This window comes from Alligator sinensis, unplaced genomic scaffold, assembly GCF_000455745.1.
Source record: "Alligator sinensis unplaced genomic scaffold, ASM45574v1 scaffold1028_1, whole genome shotgun sequence".
NCBI lineage: Eukaryota > Metazoa > Chordata > Crocodylia > Alligatoridae > Alligator > Alligator sinensis.
Genome location: NW_005842846.1, coordinates 176,728 through 197,059, shown reverse-complemented (window position 1 = coordinate 197,059; position 20,332 = coordinate 176,728). Strand labels below are relative to the sequence as shown.

At 44.6% G+C, this 20,332-nt stretch overlaps 1 protein-coding gene across 2 annotated transcripts; it reads right to left on the bottom strand.

The window, feature by feature from the left end:
• Positions 1-1,371: 1,371 nt before the first annotated feature.
• RAB30 (RAB30, member RAS oncogene family) lies at positions 1,372-17,624 on the bottom strand. Of its 2 annotated transcripts, XM_025191653.1 has the most exons (5): positions 14,516-17,624; positions 13,620-13,720; positions 11,493-11,576; positions 5,261-5,444; positions 1,372-2,602 (listed from the first exon to the last, which is right to left on the bottom strand). In XM_025191653.1, exons 2-5 carry the CDS (start codon positions 13,710-13,712, stop codon positions 2,352-2,354), a joined length of 612 nt encoding a protein of 203 aa, XP_025047438.1. In that variant the 5' UTR covers positions 13,713-13,720; positions 14,516-17,624; the 3' UTR covers positions 1,372-2,351. The 2 variants fall into 2 exon arrangements, with proteins under 2 accessions (XP_025047438.1, XP_006035574.1); XM_006035512.3 differs by lacking the exon at positions 14,516-17,624 and having other exon boundaries at positions 13,620-14,490.
• Between the last annotated feature and the right edge of the window lie 2,708 nt (positions 17,625-20,332).

The window sequence follows — 20,332 nt, the reverse complement described above, 5'->3', positions numbered from 1 at the left end:
GTGAAAGCATTTCTTTTCTTCTCTACACTGCACAACACAGACTGGTCTGGTAACAGACTAGTTAGTCCAGTGCAATTTAAAAGACAGCATTAGTGAAAATACTAGAGGAGCTTTTATCCTTGGACGCAAGGAGAGGAAAAACAAGCCCCATGAGACACCTATTCCACTTCCCCAGTCTTCCTAGCACCTCGCTCAAGTCCCCCTTCCATGCTATTTCAAAAAGGCCAGTTGCTGGAGAGGAAGAATTAAAAAAAATACATACAATACTTGAGTTGGATGGCATTATATCACATGGCACATACAGTGAAACTTGCTTTAAGCAATCACCAAAAAAGACATGCAAAAGTCAATTGTTTGGGAGTTGGATGGTCTTGAAGCGGACAATCAGGGCAATGGCCTTTTGAGGGTATTCTAAGGAGGATAAAAAAGGTATCTCAGTGCAGGCTTTGCTGTATGACCAAGCCCAGCCAAAAAGCCAAGGCAAATACATTTTTAAATCCCCTGGGATTACAGTGTAAGGGGGAAAAATGGTCCATATTATAGCAAGAACACATGGATTATGAAATGAATATATTATGCCCTTGATACTTACAGAGATACTTTTAAAGATCAAAGGCACAATATGATAAACCCTAAATAATCTGTTCAGGAAAACGTGAGAAAGTATTTTAAAACACTATTTTTATTCTCAAGATTCACTCATTGGCAGCTTTTATATATCAATACAAAAGCCCAGTCATCATCTTTAGTAAATGATAATCGAGCTGATTAATGCTAAATTACAACATATCACAGCCACATAGTTACCAAGAGTTTTCTATTCAGATTAACAGAACTGACGCCAAACATTTAAAAATGATAGTCCGTGTGTGTGTCCAACTTCTCGCTCAATTTTGCTTAAATGCAAGATCCAATGCATATTATTAAAACATGGCACTAGAGGAGCAATAGGACAAAAATCCATAATGCTTCCAACGTTGAAGTTTCCATACAAAGAAATGGACTAAGCAAACAGTTACACACATCAGAGTCTGAGACATAAGGATACAAAACAAGAAAATTAAATGACTTGACGGTTCTGAATCTGAAAACTACTATATAATAGAGAGCAGGTGCCAAAAAGATACCTTGAGTTGCTTTTCCGAGGTCCATAAAATGGCTGCTGCATGAGTAAGACACAAAATAATAACACTTGCCATTTGTTGTCATTAAGCTTAAAAAACCCTACAAAAATTGTACACCACCTTCTCAGCAAGAACTGTAGCTACAGACTTTTGTTCCTCAAATGCATTGTGGGTTGCCATTTCAAACTGTGCTCTCTCTTTGAACACTTCTATGTGATCAATGCAAGCACAGTATTTTGGTCATATATGATCTGGGTTTGTTTTTGTTTAACTCCATCGCTAAGTCTTCCCAAAACTAATTCAGTACATTAGGACATTACTGGTTACAGAGCTTTTTTCTTTTTCTTTTTTTTTTTTACTTCAGCAGTCTTCTCACCTTACATTTGACATCAAAGAAGCATAGCCCTTACCCACTATGCTCAGGCCTAGAAAAAAAGAGGTAACGATATTTTATGAACAGTGCTTATTAGTGTACTTCTGCTAATTACTCTAAGTTACACATTCAGAGGACAGCAATGTAATAAAACTATATCTGGTCTATGGTATATTCAACTGAACTGCTAGCACCAAAAGGGGTGTGTCAGCCTGTATCCACATCTTCCTTTCCAAAGAGCTGTTCGTTTGGAAATGCCGGTACATATATTTTTAATTCCAAGTTCACGTTCACAAAAATGTCCGCAGATGAGAGATGTAACACTATTTCAAAACATACCGTTGAGTCCTGCATCAGGATGCTCTGGACATATTCTATATACACGTCCTATGCATTCATCTGGCTGGCAGCCCAGAAGGATGCTAGTATAGTCTAAGAGTTAACGGTCATCAGCTTTAAAATAAGAGGACCGGATGTGGTATAAAGCATTGTAATGCAGGAGAGATCCCACATCCCACTCTTCAATACCATCGCCAGGGTGTTCCAGTCATCTTCAGAAGTGACGTAGCAACTCGCTCACTGCATATCACTGAGAGCCTTGCATGAGTTTCCTCCCTAACCAACTCCAGAGACAGCAAAAAACAAAAGAAATTAAACCATATTATATTCTGCTACGTGGCCCTACAGGCGGAGTGGTCAGCCTACCATGCTTTAGGATCAGGAACTTGACTTAGAGGCAAGTCAGATGAATCAGAGTTGCAAGGATTGCCTTCACTGAGATAAATCCCAGCAAAAAAAAAAAAAAAAAAAAAAAAATCTTCTTGGCCCATTCTGGGGGCATCTTGTGGCAGCTCCTAATTAAAATTACAGCAAGTCAAATAGCTGATACTCTTCCCCTCTCCTGGCAACGGGGAGGCCACATTGTTTACAAGTGTGTTCTGTCTTGCCTCGTTGATCAGCCGGCAAGCCAAGTCCAGGAAGAGTTTTTCCACATTATCCGACTCTTTAGCAGAGGTTTCCAGATAGTACATGTCTTGGGCTTCCGAAAATTCTGCAGCTCTTTGCTGGGAGACTTCCCTTCTATCAGCTAAGTCAATTTTATTACCTGTGCCAATAAAAGATTGTAGAAAGGGAATTAATTTTACTTGCATGACAAAACTGCCAAAAATGGATTGCAAAGGAAGGAAGCGCTGGCTACCCCGTGCTCTGCGATAGGTTCATTTTAAGCAAACGATTGTTATTTTAAAGTGGCAGCATGGAGCACACTGCCCCCTCCCCTACGTGGACTCTCTCAAACACCCAGCCAAGCCCACAACCCATTTAATAAAACTCACTTAATGGAGTAGGCCCTGTTAACATGTGAGCCATTTGGCTTTAATTTAGCACTAATGCACCCGTTTAATATCAACTAATGTTAAAAGATTTCTTTGTTAACGTCTATTGAAAAATTGCTCATTCTTGCTCTAAGGAGCACTTAAAATGTCAATTACCGTGTGTTGGGGCCAGCAATGCAGTATTTTCTCACATGATTATGAGCTTCAAAAACAAGCTTTGCAGAGCGGGCCCTGCTCCTGTTTTATTTTTATATTTGTTTTATTCATTACACAGGGACTGAGTGAATGAGCTCTAGCAAACACAGAACGAGGTGAAGCGAGAGTGCACTCACCCTTCAAGGAGTTCATCTTAGCTTACAGCAGGACAGATCATGTATTGGAAAATGCCAGGGCAAACATTTTTTTCACTGAAAGTGCCAGGAATCAGGCTTCATTGTATGCGGTGTTTGTGCAGGGAACTAGCTTGGTAAGTAGTTGTTTTGGAAACAGGTGGAGGGGGGAAATAAAAATCCTTTCCTTGACAATCCCCTTTGCAGTGGTGCCACCCCCTGCACCCTCAGTTAGGGCACCCTAATTTCTTGGACGCGTTCTCTGTTAAAAGGTACAGTGATAAAGGGTTAATAAGTGATCACTGGAAGCTAGCAGCATGTTGCCACATTATACACAATTATAAAGCCATCACTAAAAGGTGCGGTGACTGATTATAAACAACCTATTGAACTCTAACACATCTATTCATCATTTACCAACCGTTTATACAAATGTTCCCACATGAGCCAGACCCTTAAAACACAGTGCAGCTGGCTGCTGGTTACAGCAGCACTTGCATTGCTAGTGTGTGTGTGTCAGGCTGCCTGGAACCTCAGCCAAGTGTCTCGTTAGTTATTTTTAAACCTAAACAAACACCCCAGATTATGAAATAAAATGTTACTTTTTTTTAAACAAACTGTGCCGAGGAGCTGGAGAGATGCTGCTGCTGAGTGGTTATACAATAGCCCAGCTGACGGATCCTTTCCCCGCAGCACCTCTCTAGAGTTCACTGCATATTTTTGGCACCAATGCCCTAGAAGTGATGTTGGGGCCGTGAGACTCCGCAACCAACTTAGCCATGCCGGATGTCAACGGGCTGGGTAGGAAGAATGGCTTACCCCCACAGCTCACATACTGGACTAGCTTTATCTCAAGCTTAGACAGTTATTTCACAGCCTGGGCTTTGATTTGATTTTAAATCCTATGGGGAAAAAAAATACCCAAACCCAAGTAGCTTGTGTTTTTAGTGCTGGTGACAGGTGCTGCCTGGCAGCCCTGGAGATGGGAGCTCACAGGATAGGCCTCTTCTAAGCTGCAGGACCTGCCTCTCCGCACTGCACTGCCACCGTCTGCTCCATGATGCAGCCTCGGCCATCATGAAGAAAATGCCTAGCAGGCTGGTCTTTCTGTGACACCTACCCACTGCAAAAAGGACTCAGGGCATCCAAAAGCCACTGGAAAGTAAAAAAAAAAAAAAATTGGCCACTACCAAAATAGATCTGAGCCAGAAACCCATAGGCTTCGACTATTATTTTTAACGTGGCTGCAGCCAAAATCATGGTAATAAAATAACCAATGCACAATCCATGAAGTACAAGGGAAAGCGAAGCTATCGTTATATGGCTTGGGGTCACTGGATTGGGCTGTACTGACCAAATACTAAATGGCAAAGAGAAAGTATATAGGGATTTATTATTTGCTCTCTCACACGATACAAGAATTAGGGGTCACAAAGTGAAGCTAGTAAGTAGTAACTTTGAACAAAAGGAAGTTCTTTTTCGCACAGCATGCAATTCAAGCGTGGAACTCGTTGCCACCAGATGTGGTGGGAGCTGACAGTCCAGCCAGATTCAAAAAGGGACTGGACAAACTCTTGGAGGAAACATGTATGGGTAGTTCTTGAGCGTGAGCGTTGGGGACACAACGTCTGAACTGGAACTTCCTAGATCTTAAATGCTGGAGGTTGCAGCAGAGGAACCGTGGGGGAAACTCCTGGTCATATGCAGTTCACTGTCCCTTTTAGCACCCACTCTCTACCCTGTGTAACACAGGATACTGGGAAAGATGGACCTATAGTCTGATCCAGTAAGTGGCAGTTCTTATGTGCACCTCTCTGAATTGCCCCATTTGACTTGGAACAGCCTGAACTTTGAGAACCAGCCACTCATACAATCAGGCTTTATATATTGGAGCAGTCACTGGGATGTGGAAGTCATCTCCTCAGTTTCACTCAGTGATTGGCTTCACGGCATATCGGGATTAGATTCCTGTACTGTAAGATCAAAATAAATCCCTCTGCTAACACCTCCGTTTGCCAGCCTGTGACTCCTGTCAACCCCTACTGTATGTGGCTCATTCTCCTGGTGAAATAAGCTGCTTCGAGCACAGTCTTCACTTACCCACTAGCACAGTGATGACCTTATTGCTGGCGTACTGTTCTATTTCTCTCAGCCATTCTGGGAGACATCGGAAGGATTCTTCACAGGTTATGTCATAGGTCAATATTAATGCATTCGCGCTGCGATAGTAGCTCTGCGTAATGGACCGGAATCTCTCCTGTCCTGCCGTATCCCAGATCTGCAGCTTTGGGTACAACGGGGGGGGAGAGAAGAGAAGGGAGGAGGAAAAGCATTAAAACGTCCCTTGCTTGGCAACAGCTCAGCTTTGACCTAAATGCCTTCAGAGTAAACCCAATGCTGGGAAAGCGCTTGGCTTCTATCCCCTTTGGCTCTCCCTCCCCTCGACAATTTTTGTTTCTGTTTCTGCACTTAAAGATTTAAATTCAAGGCACAAAGTCAGTTGGCATTCCAGCTGATTCCCCTTGGAAGCAGCTGGTCCGAAAGCTTTCTTGTGACTTTTAGTATTTCAGTCGGCAGTAGAAGAGGGAAGCCTTGCTCACTTGGGATTTTAATGCTGGCATTAGAGGGAGAAAGTGCTTTCCTCCCTCCCAAAAAAGGAATTCCAGCCTCCATAAAGCAAGCAATGACAAGAGCTGAAAAACAAAGAGAAAGCATCTCCTCCAGCCCCAGACAAAGCTAACCACTTGCAGAGGGATTATACGAAAGAGAATTGCATGGATAAAAATCGTAAGAATAACCAAACAGCTTTAGACATGAACTTGGATCCACGTATCTTAACGTATGTCCTTTCTGCAATCTTGGAACATCACCTCACTGGTCTCTGCATCCATCCACTCAGCTACTTCAGAGAGGTCGTCATGTGCAAGCAGTGTTTGCAGTGCTCTTTGAGAGCCTGAAAGGAGACATACTGCTCAAGTGTACTATACTGTCCTCTGATCAGCAGGTCAAGCTGATTTTTCTTTTTTTTTTTTTAATTAACGTTGATCCAATCTTACAGTGAGTTCTGCGTGTAAATCACAGTCTGTGAGCTGAGTTCTTAAAACCGTACCCGCTAGTCAATGGTCAGTGTGATCTCCAGCCTCATTAAAACAACAGACAACTTGTTATTTAGAACAAGACTGGAAACGATCCACCTCCGTCACATTTACATTGGGGAAATGAACCATCATATTAAAACTGGTTCTTATCTGTAGTTCAACTACACTGGTGTTAAACTGGAGACAAAGCATGTAAGTAAAACTAGCAGAACTATTTTTACAGAGATTGGTATTCCTGTGGAAACTCAAGTTTATGCAAGACGGCTGCATATGAGTCATTGCAGCCTTCAGCTAAACCCATGTTAAAACTAGTTTGAAGTTATTCCTCCAGCTGACACTATGCTTCCAAGGGGAAGCTTTACACCAAAATACCACCAAAAAGCTAAAAAAACAAGGAAGTAGTGCAAATGCATCCATTCTCCATGGAGGGGACCATCTAACACACTTCTTCCAACATCTTCAACAAATTTCGTGACTCTACTGACAGAATATGGTCTTCAAATTCCTCTAAACTCGTAAAATCATCCATAGCGTGGCTGCCTCATGACACAGTTGTGCATCATTTGTATACCTTACTTAGGCTAAGGAAGTTTTTGCAACCTATGTTAAGTATGCTAATTAAAAAAAATCAGCCAATGGTTTGTTAAAATGAAGCATCTAACATTTTAACTCAACAGGGAACTTCTTTATTTCACCTCTGTTTTTCCAAGCCCTTATCATTGCACCTAAACATCTGGATAGTTGAAATAGGGTGGCCAATACATTTTACAGGCTTTTTTTTTTTCGGTAGAAAGGTTAAAATAGGTTGGCTTTTTCTGTATATGAGCAAACCCATCTTATAGGTTTGTAGCTCACTGGGGATATGGAAGTTAAACTGTTCATCAACCCATTATATGTAAATTATAGCAGATTTTGTGAGAGAAGAACATTGTTTAGCCCATTACTGCCTTTCAGAGATTAGTGTAAGAGTCTGACAAATATAATTTTGCCCCTGCAAAACTAGATGTGGCCAGTTCACAGGCTGATTTGTTGGCACATTATCAGGTTGCATGGTTAATGCTCTGAACTGCACCTGCCCTTAGCTAGCATGCAGAAGTATGAGTGCAATTACCCACAGATCCAAAGCTAAGCAGGGTGAGTCACCTTTAAAACTCAGAGCCTTCATAGACCATATCTGCCTGGGGAAGGATCCAGACTTTTTTGTTTGTTTCTGTGATATGATTTTTCCATTCCTTTTTGCTGACACCTCTTACCTGATAAGTATATGCTTTGTGTTTCTGTAGGACAGTATAGAGGCATTCTCTCTGAACGGAAAATGGCTTTTGGATGTGGTGATGTTCTGCTGCTCTAACAAGGTGAAATTTGAAATTGGAAGGGATTGCTTCAGGACAAAAGGTCCTGTGATTTGATTTAGCTGCGATTCAACCCACAAGCTGGGTATTTAAACTAGAAAAAAGAGCCCTAAAACTTATGGCTATTGATAAAATCTCCTTTCAGACAAAATGCATGCATCTGTTTTTATCACTGTTCAGCTTATCTCTGACAAAATAAGCTATTTAGCCACCTCCATTTTTCCTTTTCTGATCCTCCCAGTACAGTCAAAGGATGTTGTCTGACTTAAATTGCAGACACAAAGTTATCTGGATGCTATTTCTTGGGGAAATATCTTTAGTTTTTAGTGTCCACACATTTGCATCAGCTAGATGCTCACAAACATTTTCACTGGGTTCAATAATACTACAGGCAGGTGAAGCACATCCTTAAACATTTGGGGGACTGAGGTTTACATTTACTTTCCAGGTGTTTAGCCACATAGCTTGATTTTTTGTAGCCTTTTAAGGTAATTAATAATTCTATGTAGAGAGAGTATGTGATTTGTATATTTTTGGTATTATTAAGAAAGAACAGGCAGGCCAAGAATTAGCCCTATATCACACAGAAAGCTTCACATGCTGCAGTTAAAGTATATAAAGAAAATCCAACACTCCTTCTCTTGCTGGTCATACTGAAATCTCTCCTTGAACTCTTATAGCTATTCTTAGGACTGAGACAACTTGCAGAGAAATCTTGCATTAGCAAATCCATCTGCATAGACTTTGGAACGCAATCCTAAAACCTTGAAAGACATTTTCCCCAGTCTAGCATTTCTATTTAATCCTAAAACCTACTCTGTAAATAGTGCTTCTCTCTAATCTTAGCCTGTAACACTTGTGCAGGAGGAATCACTCTAGAATGTAACTGGAGCACAATTTGGTTGCTTTTAAAGGACTCTATAGTCAGAGGAGTGCCTTGTCCATTTTACATCTCTCCTCTGTGTCTGAGTCATATTTGCTTTCCATGCTAAAACACAAGCATTTATTCCTGCTAGCACTGTCCAGCAAGCACAGCTCTGGAGAAGCAAACTGGATTCAACAGGCATGTGGAGGAAAACAAAATCATCAACTCAATTCCGACTGCAGAATCTGCGCCGTCGCTGCAGGTGCAGGAAGCCGAAAAAATCCAGCTTGGCCTTCGAGTCCCAGATGGCATTTGCAGGATTAGTTGCGAGATTTGCAGTGCCAGTTTTCCTCTCACATTCTGTTCACTGGTTAACTCTACTGACGTAATGGGAGTTGCTCCCAATTCATACCAGCACAAGAGGGAATCTTAGTCGCATCTTCCAGTCTGTTATGTGGAAATGGAGAAGGTGAACATGGGAAGTCTTCCTTGCCAAGCATAAGCAATGAGTAGTTCTGCTGAAATGCAACACAACCCCAGCCGCGGCTTGGTTCCCTGTCAGCCTCTCTCTCCCACTGACCCATTCACTCAAACGTTTTGGACGCAGCTGAACCATATGGAATCACTTGGGTCGTTCTCAGCCTACAAGTCTCCTAAGCTGCTTACCGATGGCATGCTGCTACTCACAGCTTCTCTCCTCCAGGCGTATTTGCACCCATGTGTCAAAGCCACATAAGCAAAGGATTGCATCAGTGTGATTGGCCCAGAGTGCAAAAGCTCCTGATACACTGCTCCTTTCCCAGCTCCAAAGCACTATGTGGAACATGAACACAATCTTCATATCACGCTTGTTAAAGTGTTATCCCCCCCCCTTAAAAAATGGGGAGACTGACAAATGCGACAGTCCCTGGATTGAGTCCGCAGAAGGGAGGAATCACCCAACCCAGATACGCTGGTTCCAAAGTCCATGCTCACGTTACATTTCCTTGCTACATGCACTTGACGGTTTAACGGAGAACCACCACTATATGCAGCAATGCGTCAGCATCCAGCTGCAATCTGATGTGTGGGGTGACTCAAGAAGGAAGAGAAGATGCCTGCAACTCATCAGTCAGAAGAGGGATATAGGAAACTCCCATACAAGAGAGAGTGGACCAAATATAAACTGTTGCTTAAGGTCAGGCTCCTAAATCCATAAGCCACCTGATTTTCCTAAGAGCTGAGCAGCCAGCCATTCTCTTAAATCCAGGCCATAACCCAAGAGTCTTGGTATGGCTTAAGGAGCTGAACCTTAGGTGCCCACTGCAGAAAATCCTGGCCTGAAATGTTACTTGCATATTTAGGGGGAAATTAAAGCAGGAAGAAAAGTTCTCTCCATGAGAATTTCAAATGTCTGCTTTCAGAAGTATCTTGCTGTAAAGGTTACTTACCCGCCTAATGTAGCCAAGATCAGACAAAGAAGTGAAAGTGGCATGAGTAAGAGCTGCCCAGACCCCTTCCCCAAGTGCACCAACTGATTTTCTCATCTTGCTTTCAGTTTGTTTTCCATTTACCTTGTAGAAGCAAATAGGCTTTCCAGCCCTACTGAGGACGAGTGCTCTCTCTGTCTAACAGAAATAATTAGCACATCAGTGAAGATCCCAGAACACTCTGCAAACTCCATGCACATGTTGCAGCACTGATGACCTGCCATCACCTCTATGCTGTAGGCAGCAACACATACACGCTGCTTTGCCTGAGAGCAAGGGGGGGGAGAAGCCACATGTAACTCCCCCTCTTCTAAGAGCTATGAGAACTGTAATCCCTCGACAGAGCAGCCCTCAGGCCAAATTGTTCAAACTAAGAGAACTGGGAGGATTGTCTTGTGGCTGGTTCACTGGGTCAGAACTCCAGACCTCCAATCCCAGCTCTGCTGTACATGGGGTTTGAGACCTTGGGCAAAGTCACTTAACTTTTTTGTAATTCAGTTTATAGAACAGGGATGAATGATGAGCCCTCTGCTTAGACAGTTTTGCTTTTGGGGGCAAAAAATGTTCTCTTACTATACAAAGACTATTAGAGTTAAAAATACCCCATATCTCAACATTTGGAGAATAAATCTTCATTTAGGCAAACTACAGCCTGATTTTGTCTGAAACGCTGAGCCCTTCTCCCCATAGCTGGGGGGACTATAAGGGAACAGGGAATCCTACCTATAGGTTTTCCAGCACTTTTGATAGAAAACTGCACCAATTTTTATTTAACTAAACAGACGTCGGTGCTTAACTTTCAATGCCAAAGCACCCAGCCAGTCACTGAAAGCCAAATCTTTCCAGCCTGAATACCCACTAAAAGTGCTGAACAGAGAAAAGCAAAATAAAACATAATCAATTTCCCCATGTGAGCTTAGATCCATATGGAAGAAACTGCAACACTGTCAAAAATTCAGGGAACATCTGAAACCTGCTAAACATCAGAGGCACATATAATCCCACTTCCCACCCACTACATCACAGGAAGGTCCCCTGGTTTCTCAGGCTGACCAGCTCAGCAGAGACTGGGAGTGCTCCCGGGGATGCTTCCATCCTGCACAACTCCACCAGCCTCGGTCTCTACCCCTGCCTTAGGAGGATAGCAGGAAAGCTTCCAGGACTGGGAGAAGAGTGTCACCGCTCTAGTTAACCGAAATTCAAAGGGACGCTGCACTGAAATAAATCTATGCGCTTGCATAGCACCTACTACATCTGCAGAACACTTTGAGATCTCACAAGGACTGAGTTTTGCAAAACCCCTTTGGAAAGCACATGGAGTACTATCATTCCTGTGAACAGAGGCACATGGTTAAGTGATACATTCAAGGTCTCAACAATCCAGGAGTTCACATGTTCTCAGATAATACGGCTGCCCCCTCTTGTAAGTTAGAGAGGCCAGTTGTGTCCATCCTCTGATTCAAAGAGAAACAAATACCACTATTTGCCCAAACCCAGCCAGAAACAAAATAAAGGAAAAGCTTAAGTTAGAAGTCAGGATGTTCCTACCTTTACTTTTTCACCATTTATCTCCACGGTTTTAATCATGAAGTCAACCCCAATTGTAGCTCCTTGACCTGGTGGGAAAAGCCCCTGCAAAGAAAGCAGTTTGGTTAGATAAATTCTACTAAAAGACAATACACCAGATTCCTCTTGATGAGGAATCCTCTCTAGACGTTTTCCCACCCCCTCTCTCCCTTCTCTAATCCTACTCCTCTCCCCAACACGCAGACAGGGAACAGGCAAAGAACCAATGTGGAGAGTCCTCTGCACCACACGAGATGCACCCCATCGCACTGGGCCCGACAGAACGGAGAACTAGAGTCTGAACACAAAATTCCCACGAGCCACACTGGGAATCCAATGCTTGGAGCAGCAGCAATATTGGCCCTTACATTGCGTGGAGCAACAGAACAACTAACCGCATCTCCTGTGGTGCAAATTAGCTCCAGGGTGTTTTTTCTGTCCACAGAGCCCTTCTCCTATGGAAAGCAGCTGGTTCGGGAGGTGGGGAGGCAAATGATAGGGATAAATAGAAAGGGGAAGAGGAAAAACCCCTACAGAAGTTTTGCACCTTTCCCTTCAGCATGTGGTACTGGCTGCTGGGAGAGGATTAGATAGGCTCATTGATCCGGCATGTCAATTTGTAAGGACAAGCAGAACCAGAAGCATCAATTGGAACAGGACGGTCTGTTCACACAGCATCATAGCCTCCCCGTCCCCCTACTCCACCGCACAGCTGTGTCAAAGGCGCTTCTGTCTCCTCCCAGGCAACAGCCTCACATTTTTAGTCTGAGAGCAAACGCAGGGCCAAGCGCTCTCTTTGCTGCGGCAATCTCAAGAGCCTGCCACTGCAACATTTCTGGCAGTGCTTGGTTTCAAAGGGCCCCGAGCCACAGCAAATAATGAATAAAATACTAACAGCTTCCTAATGACTGGCGTGCGGACCTGCAGGCCTGGGCAAAGTCACGTCCATGTGGGGACACATCTGCCTCTGATCGCAGCAGTCGCGGTAGCACTGCCAGAGCCGGAGAGCAGCAGATTTTGCACTTAACCCCTCAGGCTGAGCTCTCGCACCCCTAGCTACTTACTAGCAGAGGGAGAGAAGGGCCAGCCTGTGATTTCCAGAGGTGTTTTTAAAACCAAATCATGAGGGCAAATGCTGACACAGCTGCCACTGCCCTCCCAAAAAATAACTCATGTTATACAAAGCATCACACAGACTCCCCTCTCCACCCTGGAGGCAGGATCATTTTACAAGTCAGCCGGTCCACGAGCTTCTGGATTTGCTTCATTTTCTGCAAGGCAGGCAGGGACTTAACCCATTTCTATTCCGAGAGTTTAGCTACGTGGCTCACAGAAGTAACCAAATGTTTGCAAGGCCACATTTGGTCTTCTATTTTTTTTTCAGTTCTTTAAAGCTATTGTTAGACACCCTTTAAAAGACTCCAAATATCTCATTTCCAAAGGATGTGTGAAGTTTATGAAAAGTGCTGGCTTGGCAGCTGAATTTCTCAATTGTACTATTGGTTACCAGGAGCAACAACAGCTTTCCATCGCACGGGACCCACGTCCCCCCAGACCTGGAGGGAGGACGACAGGGGAGGCACCCTGGCAAAATGCGGCAAGAGGGTACTTCCATCTCTGTGTCCCATCCAGGCCTGATCCAAAGCCCCTCAGTCTCAGTGGCGGTCTTTCAAACTGCTTTAAAGGGCTTTGGAGAAGGCCATCCATTGGGGTCCGTTTTGTATGACTTGGTAACCCTTACACAGAGAGCAGTGGTGAGACATGATACCACCCTCCCCAGCAGAGGTGTAATGCGAAAGTCGTGCTCCCTAGGCAGTGGCAGTGCCCAGGTCCTCAGCAGTGGCAGCCACCGTTCTTGTGTCACCTCTAAAGATGCCCAGAGCTGGTGCCCGGCTCACCTCCCCCTACTTATGCTACCGCTCCTCACTACAAGCATTACAATGACACGCTGCTTTAGGAAATGCAGCCAACATGCTTAACCTCTACACGTCTGGCGTGCAGCCCAAAATCGCAGCCACGGCTACTGCAGCTGGTTACTTGCTCAAATGGCTTTACACAGCAGCTGCCCCAAAAGCACGTTGCTCCCCGTTAAGGAAAGTGACAGCCTACCTGAGTGAAGCGTCGGACTAAGCAGGTCTTCCCCACGCCGGCGTTGCCAATTAAAACAATTTTGAACAGAAAATCATAATCTTCCATACTCATTTACGCAGCTGCGAGGGAAGGAGAAAAGCAAGTGAGCCAAAGGGGAAGTCTCAGCCGAGGTTCAGTCAGCTGCCGGGTCTGTGCCTTGCTCTGTTCTCAGGAGCCCAGCATGTGATTTCCCTGCAGGACACCACGAACACAACTGTGCTTGCCTGGTCCCCTCCCACAAGAGAAACCAGTAAAAGCCCTTCCAGTCTTTACTGGTGAACTTTATTCCTCCAAATAGTCAGAACAAAGGTCATCGCAGGGCTTGCACTAATAAGATAACGTGATTGCATTTGCAAAGGTGAAAGGACTCTGATAATGTGACACAGAAGTACTACATCACCACCCAGACAGCCACATCAACACCTCTGACGGGGATCTTTTCTGCCTGGAAGAACGGCAGTCTGTTGTAAAGAGATGCCTGAGTTTGGACTCTGTTCACCTGTCTCCTCATTGTTCAGCTTTCTCAATTATACAAGCCTGCCTGACTCCCTTTCCTTAGGCAGCCTTATAGGCACCATCATGTAAACCTCAAAGAGTCATTTCCTACGTTCCTTTAAACATTCGGTTCCTGGGGCATCTGCTCTGCTGGACGGCTTGGTGCACGCCGCTTCTCTTCTGAAGTGAACGTAGTATTTATTCCTGTTAAAACAATCGGGAACCAGAGGCCCATTGTGTGAGCCATCGTACGGACACGGAGGAAAGGAGCCGGGCCCCACCCCAGAGAGTTCACAAACCAGATGTCTGACAGGACAGATAAAACCGAGAGAAACAGGCGAGTGAGGGGTTATCGACAGGGAGATAACAATAAAACAAACCGTGCTGAGCATAAAGCCAAAATCTTGTCCAACGAGTGTCGCACGGGTGGAGTTTGTAGGAGAAATAGCTGAAGCAAGAATTGGAGAAAGGGTTTAAAAAGAGATGATAATACCAAATAACTGGAGGGTGACAGATTTATGTATGTAGCCAGGGAGTTTGGCCAGGCATTTGGGGAAGAAGGGGAGTAGGCAGAGGAGCCTGAGAAAAACAGAGCCCAGCCTGCCTTCATTGGGAAAGTGAGGGCGGAAGTGCCAGATCGGACTGGTTAAACAAGGAAAAGCCTTCAAGGCCTCCTTGGCTTGCGTTTGGTGCTGGAGGAAGATGACCCGGTGAACAGATAGAAAGGAGCAATATGTGGGCAGAGCAAGAAGTTAGGACTTATTGCTCTGCAACTTAGGACTCATGCAGATAGAAACAGAAAAGCTTAATTGTGGCCTGCATGTCTGGGCCTAGAGATAGGTATGGCTTGAAGATTACAGACCCAAGCAACTGAGAGGACAGTGGGAATCTAGGTAGTCTGGAAAATACAAGTTTCTCCAAGTCATCCTGCCAAGGTACCTTCACCAAGAACTAAAGGGTCGTTCTTTATTAGCAGGGACCTACCAAAATCGTGACTGGGCGATTTTCACAGAAAATGTGATTTTGAGCGGGCTCCAGGATTTTGGTAGGCTCGCTGCAAAACAAAAGCAAACAAACAAAAAATGCACTGGCAAGCAGAGAAAAGGCTGGGAAGCCCTGCCGTCTCGGAGCACGGACAGGAGGGGGAGGCAGAGGACGGAGGGGATGGGGAGAAAGGGGGCAGCAGGGCAGGTCTACTCCACCTTCCCCCCCTGCTCCAAGACTGCAGGGCTTCCCAGCCATCCCCAGGCAGCGGGCAAGTTGTTTTGGGGGTGGTTTTTGCCATGAGCCTGCCAAAAATGGCACAGCCTACTGCTTGGGGATGGCCTGAAACCATGGCTTAACTACCCTGATTAAGCTCGGGGAAGCCATTAATCCACGTTTAACACCACATGGATTAATGGCTTCCCTGGACTTAATCAGGGTAATTAAGCTGCAGTTTCAGGCCATGTGGCAATCTGTGGGGCAGGACTGCTGGAGCCAATCAGAGGCATGTGGGGGGCACCAAATTCAGCCTGTGAAACTCAGCCCCAGGATCTGCCCACAAAATCAGCCGGCCGCCTCCTTGACTTCAGTAGACCCCTATTTATTAGGTTACTTATAAACTTGCATGTGATAATATGTGAAGGATCTGACTCCCACTGTGCAAGGTCCTGTACAAATATACAACAAGAGAGATGGCCCTCTACCTCAGAGGGATCCCAACCTAAATTTAAGAGAAGAAGTAGATACAGCAAAGAGCCAGGGAGCACAAGGCACTGGCAATATTGACATCCTCACTGCTGCCCAAGCCCTGTTGAATTGATAGGCATGATTGCAGAGAAAAATCAGCTGCTACCTCTATTTAATCTTCAGCTTTTCACCAAGCCTGCATGCCATCAACAATTAGTGACAGTTGGCTAACAGAAATTCAGCTAATTAATCCACAGAACTCACTGCGCTAGCATCATTTGGCAACAACTTACCCAGCATTACTACAGCAATGCTCAACTGATGGACAGTCCCTTTGAAAACTTCAAATTGGCATAAGTAAGGGTGATCTCCCCGCCAGGTTCCTCTAACTTGCTAAGCATTAAGAATCGTAGTTTTCTGGTGCGTCTCCATTCCCTTGTCACAAAATATGAACTTGGAGCAGCAGAAAATCTTGGTCTTTCCACCATCTTCTGGATGCTGATGTGGAACTATGCAAGTGTGACACAACCGGTAACAAACCACAGTAATAAGACTAAGAAAAACATGATGTCAATCTTTAAAATAAAGCTAGTGGAGTGAACAAACTTGTTTGCCCTACTGCTGAGCCGGCGATCCTTGGGATTCCTCACAACCTTGGATATATTTCATTTGGTGCTTGCACCATCCCTCTCCTGTGTGTGCTGCAAAAACCTACGTGAATTAAATGAAGAGGCAGCTGCACATCTGAACGTCTATCTCTTGGATAGCTTGAGTGTCATTTGGTGTCATTTGAATCCCATGATCAGTTCCCTAAACCATCCAGCATTCAAATGCATCTATTCAGGAAGCCTAAAGATAAACTTCCTTTGTAACTCTCTGATATTTACATGGGTCAATGTACCCTCCAGTTATGTCTGATTGCCTTCATTAGGCTCCAAAACTAATCACACGTAATAATGACCCCAAACTGAAACTAAAAGACAAGCCAGTTACCAAGGCCAGAGACAAACACCATAATGAGAATAAGTATCAGAACTAAAACCACATGCTGATGATGCAGAAAAAACTAAAAGGGAAGGATACGAATGGAAGAAATATGGAGAAAAAACATACTGAAAGGAGACTTAAGACTCAGTGCAATAGCTGAATTTATCAAGCCGTCTCTGCCTTCAAGACCCACATGAGATTTTCCAAAGTGCCTGAATGAGTTTGAGGAGATTTGTGCTCGTAAGTCATTTAGGCCTCATCTACAACTTTTGTACCAGGAAAAACGGTGTCAGTGATGCAATACTTTACTTAAACTGCTATACCAGAACAACCCTGAGCATGAGCACAGCTGTATTTATATCTTATAACAGTATAACTTATTGCCCTTCCCTTTTAGGCATGAGCTATACCAGCAAAGATCATTTTATATGGTGCCTTGATTATGGGAGTCCAACAGGATTTCTTTAGTATAGCTACCCCTCTAGTTAAAGTGGAATGGCTTCAGCATGTAGATAAGGCCTGAGGGCCTTTAGAAAAATCTCATACCACAATCCTGCAGGGAGTTGTGTGGGGCAAAAGGATGAAGAGTCCCAGTGAAGTCAGGGCAGTTTCTCCTGCACAGGGTTCCTGGCAGGACCGATGCCTAGTGATGCCAGGCATCCAATAATTGTCATGACTCTACTGTAAGCCCAACTCTTGTGTAATGTATGATGAGGGTGTGGTACCAGAACAGCCACACCATCTTGCTATGGCCAAGGTACAAGTTCAAACCTCAGTCTGGACTCATGCCAAAGGCTGCCATTCTGTTGACCCACATGAAGCTGTTAGCCATGTTAGTCTATAGCCCAGCAGAAGGTAGGGCAGGATGGCACCTCAAATACTAACTGGTTAGTCTCTAAAGTGCCACCCTGCCCTGCTTTTTGTTGCCCTGGCTGTAAGCGTACCCAGGCATCCAGTCCAAGGCAAATGGGCATGTTGCTGGTCACATCAGTCCCCTGCATGCCACTGGTGACGGAAGCTGGTGGAAGGCAGGGTAGAGACGCACCTTATATACAAACTAAATCCGAGATGCATAAGCTTTCATGAACCCAACTCACTTCATTAGATAATGCGGGGGGCGGGGCGAGCTTACCCATGCTAGCCTGACTGCTTGTTTATCTTACAAGGACCTTTTGATGATGTGCAACAAGTGACCGTGAAAGATTTGATAACTCAAGAAGATCCAAAAAAGTGCTCACATTTCAAAGAGCATATTCATATGGCCTCAATCCCCAGGAAGATTCTGGAGAAAATTATCAAAGTGACCGTTCTTGATAAGCTGGCTAAGGGCAACATCCTGAGGGACAGCCAGCATGGGTTTGTCGTGGGTAGGTCTTGCCTGACCAATCTCATATCTTTCTATGACCAGGTGGCATCACCTGGACAAGGGAGAAGAGATTGACATCATATATCTGGACTTTAAAAAGCCTTCAATCTGGTGTCCCATGACCTCCTCATGGAAAAATTGGCCAACTGTGGCCTCAGCTACATGACAGTCCGATGGCTGGGGCACTGGCTCCGAGGTCGGATCCAGAGAGTAGTAGTCAATGGTAGTGAATCATTATGGCGCTCTGAGACCAGTAGCATCCCCCTAGGCTCTGTCCTTGGACTAGATCTATTTAACATCTTTATCAACGATGTGGACATTAGTGTCAGAAGTGCACTGCTTAAGTTCACCCGTGACATTAAACTTTGGGCCATTGCGCCAACACCTGAGGACAGCCTAGTGATCCAGGCCAGCTTGGATAAGCTTAGTAAGTGGGCAGATACAAACCTGATAATATTTAATACCGATAAATGCAAGGTACTCCACCTCGGGGAAAAAAAAATCCACAGCATGCTTATAGGCTCGCTAGCACCATGGCTGAAAGAGACTTGGGAGTCATGATTGACCACAAGATGAACATGAGCCACCAATGTGATGTCGCAGCTGGTAAAGCAAACCAAACTCTGGCTTGCATCCATAGATGCTTCTCAAGTAAATCTCAGGATGTCATCCTCCTGCTGTACTCAGCTTTGGTGAGGCTGCAGCTGGAGTACTGCATCCAATTCTGGGCTCTGCAATTCAAGAAGGATGCCGAAACGCTTGAGAGAGTCCAGAGCAGAGCCACATGCATGATGAATGGGGGCAAAAGAATAGGCCTTATGAAGAAAGGCTGAGAGCCATGGGACTCTTCAGCCTAGAAAAGCACAGGCTCAGGGGGGACCTGGTGGCTGACTATAAGTACATCAGGGTTGTGCATCAGGATGTGGGGGAACGTCTGTTCACCAGAGTGCCCCGAGGGATAACCAGAACCAATGGTCACAAACTCCTCCAAGAACGTTTTAGGCTGGACACAAGGAAAAATTTCTTTACTGTCCAAGCCCCCAAGGCCTGGAATAGACTTCCTCCAGAAGTGGTGCAGGCACCTACTCTGGACTCATTCAAGAAATGTTAGGACGCTTATCTTGCCTTTGACCCTAGCTGGACTTCCTGCCCCTGGGCAGGGGGCTGGACTTAATGATCTTCAAGGTCCCTTCCAGCCCTAACATCTATGAAATATTTGGCCACTTTTCCATCTTCAGACAACTTCAAACCGTCCTTGTGTTGTCCCTCATGCCTGCTGATTCTGAAGGAAAATTCAACTGAGATATTAAAAGTGCTCTGAGGTGACTGTGAAAGAAAGAATAAAAATAGTTGCTATTTACAGCAGTATAATAATCTATAAAAAGGACAAAAAAAATACATTTGCTTCACCTTCTGCAACATACAGTACATTTTCATTTAATACTATAATTTTGAACTTCCAGTACACAATGGGTAAAAATCACATCTATTGTGCCCGGTTAGGTCTGGTCTATACTACAGACCAGAAAATATTGGAAATGCTATATTTCCGTTCTTCAAATCTGGCAACACTAATGGGGCCTTAGAGAATAAAGTCTTGTCACCGTATGTAAATTAACAGACATGCACGCACACGCATACACACACACACACTAACCTGCTGCAGAGACCAGAGCATAGTGTTAGCAGTGAACACATAAAAACATTGCATCAGTTGCTGTTACAAAATCTTCTTGTTTCTGCAACTTAAGCCAAAGCCAAGTGATGTTTTCTGCTGACTCAGTCACATGCTAGTACATTTTTCTCCCAAAAGAGCAAGTATGTCCAAACCACCAGAATTGTTGTTCTCACTGACCGGGGACCAATGGATCTCAAAGGAACAGACACAGCATTTTGCATTTTGTTTTTTTAATTACAGATTTTTTAAAATCTCTATCATTCACTTGTGTTTACGAGGCAGCATTGCTTAAAGCTAATTACGAGGCGCTGGATCACACAGTGAAGTCCATAGAGTGGGCATAAGACAGTAAAAAAAACAACCTATAAATTGTTGCGTCAGAAAGCAAGGTTTATCCAGGCCCAGAAGCACATTCGAGAGCCCAGACTGACATACAGGAGGCATGCCTGGTCCATTCACGTATAGTGCCCCTGCTGAGCATGTCCCTTCCCCCAC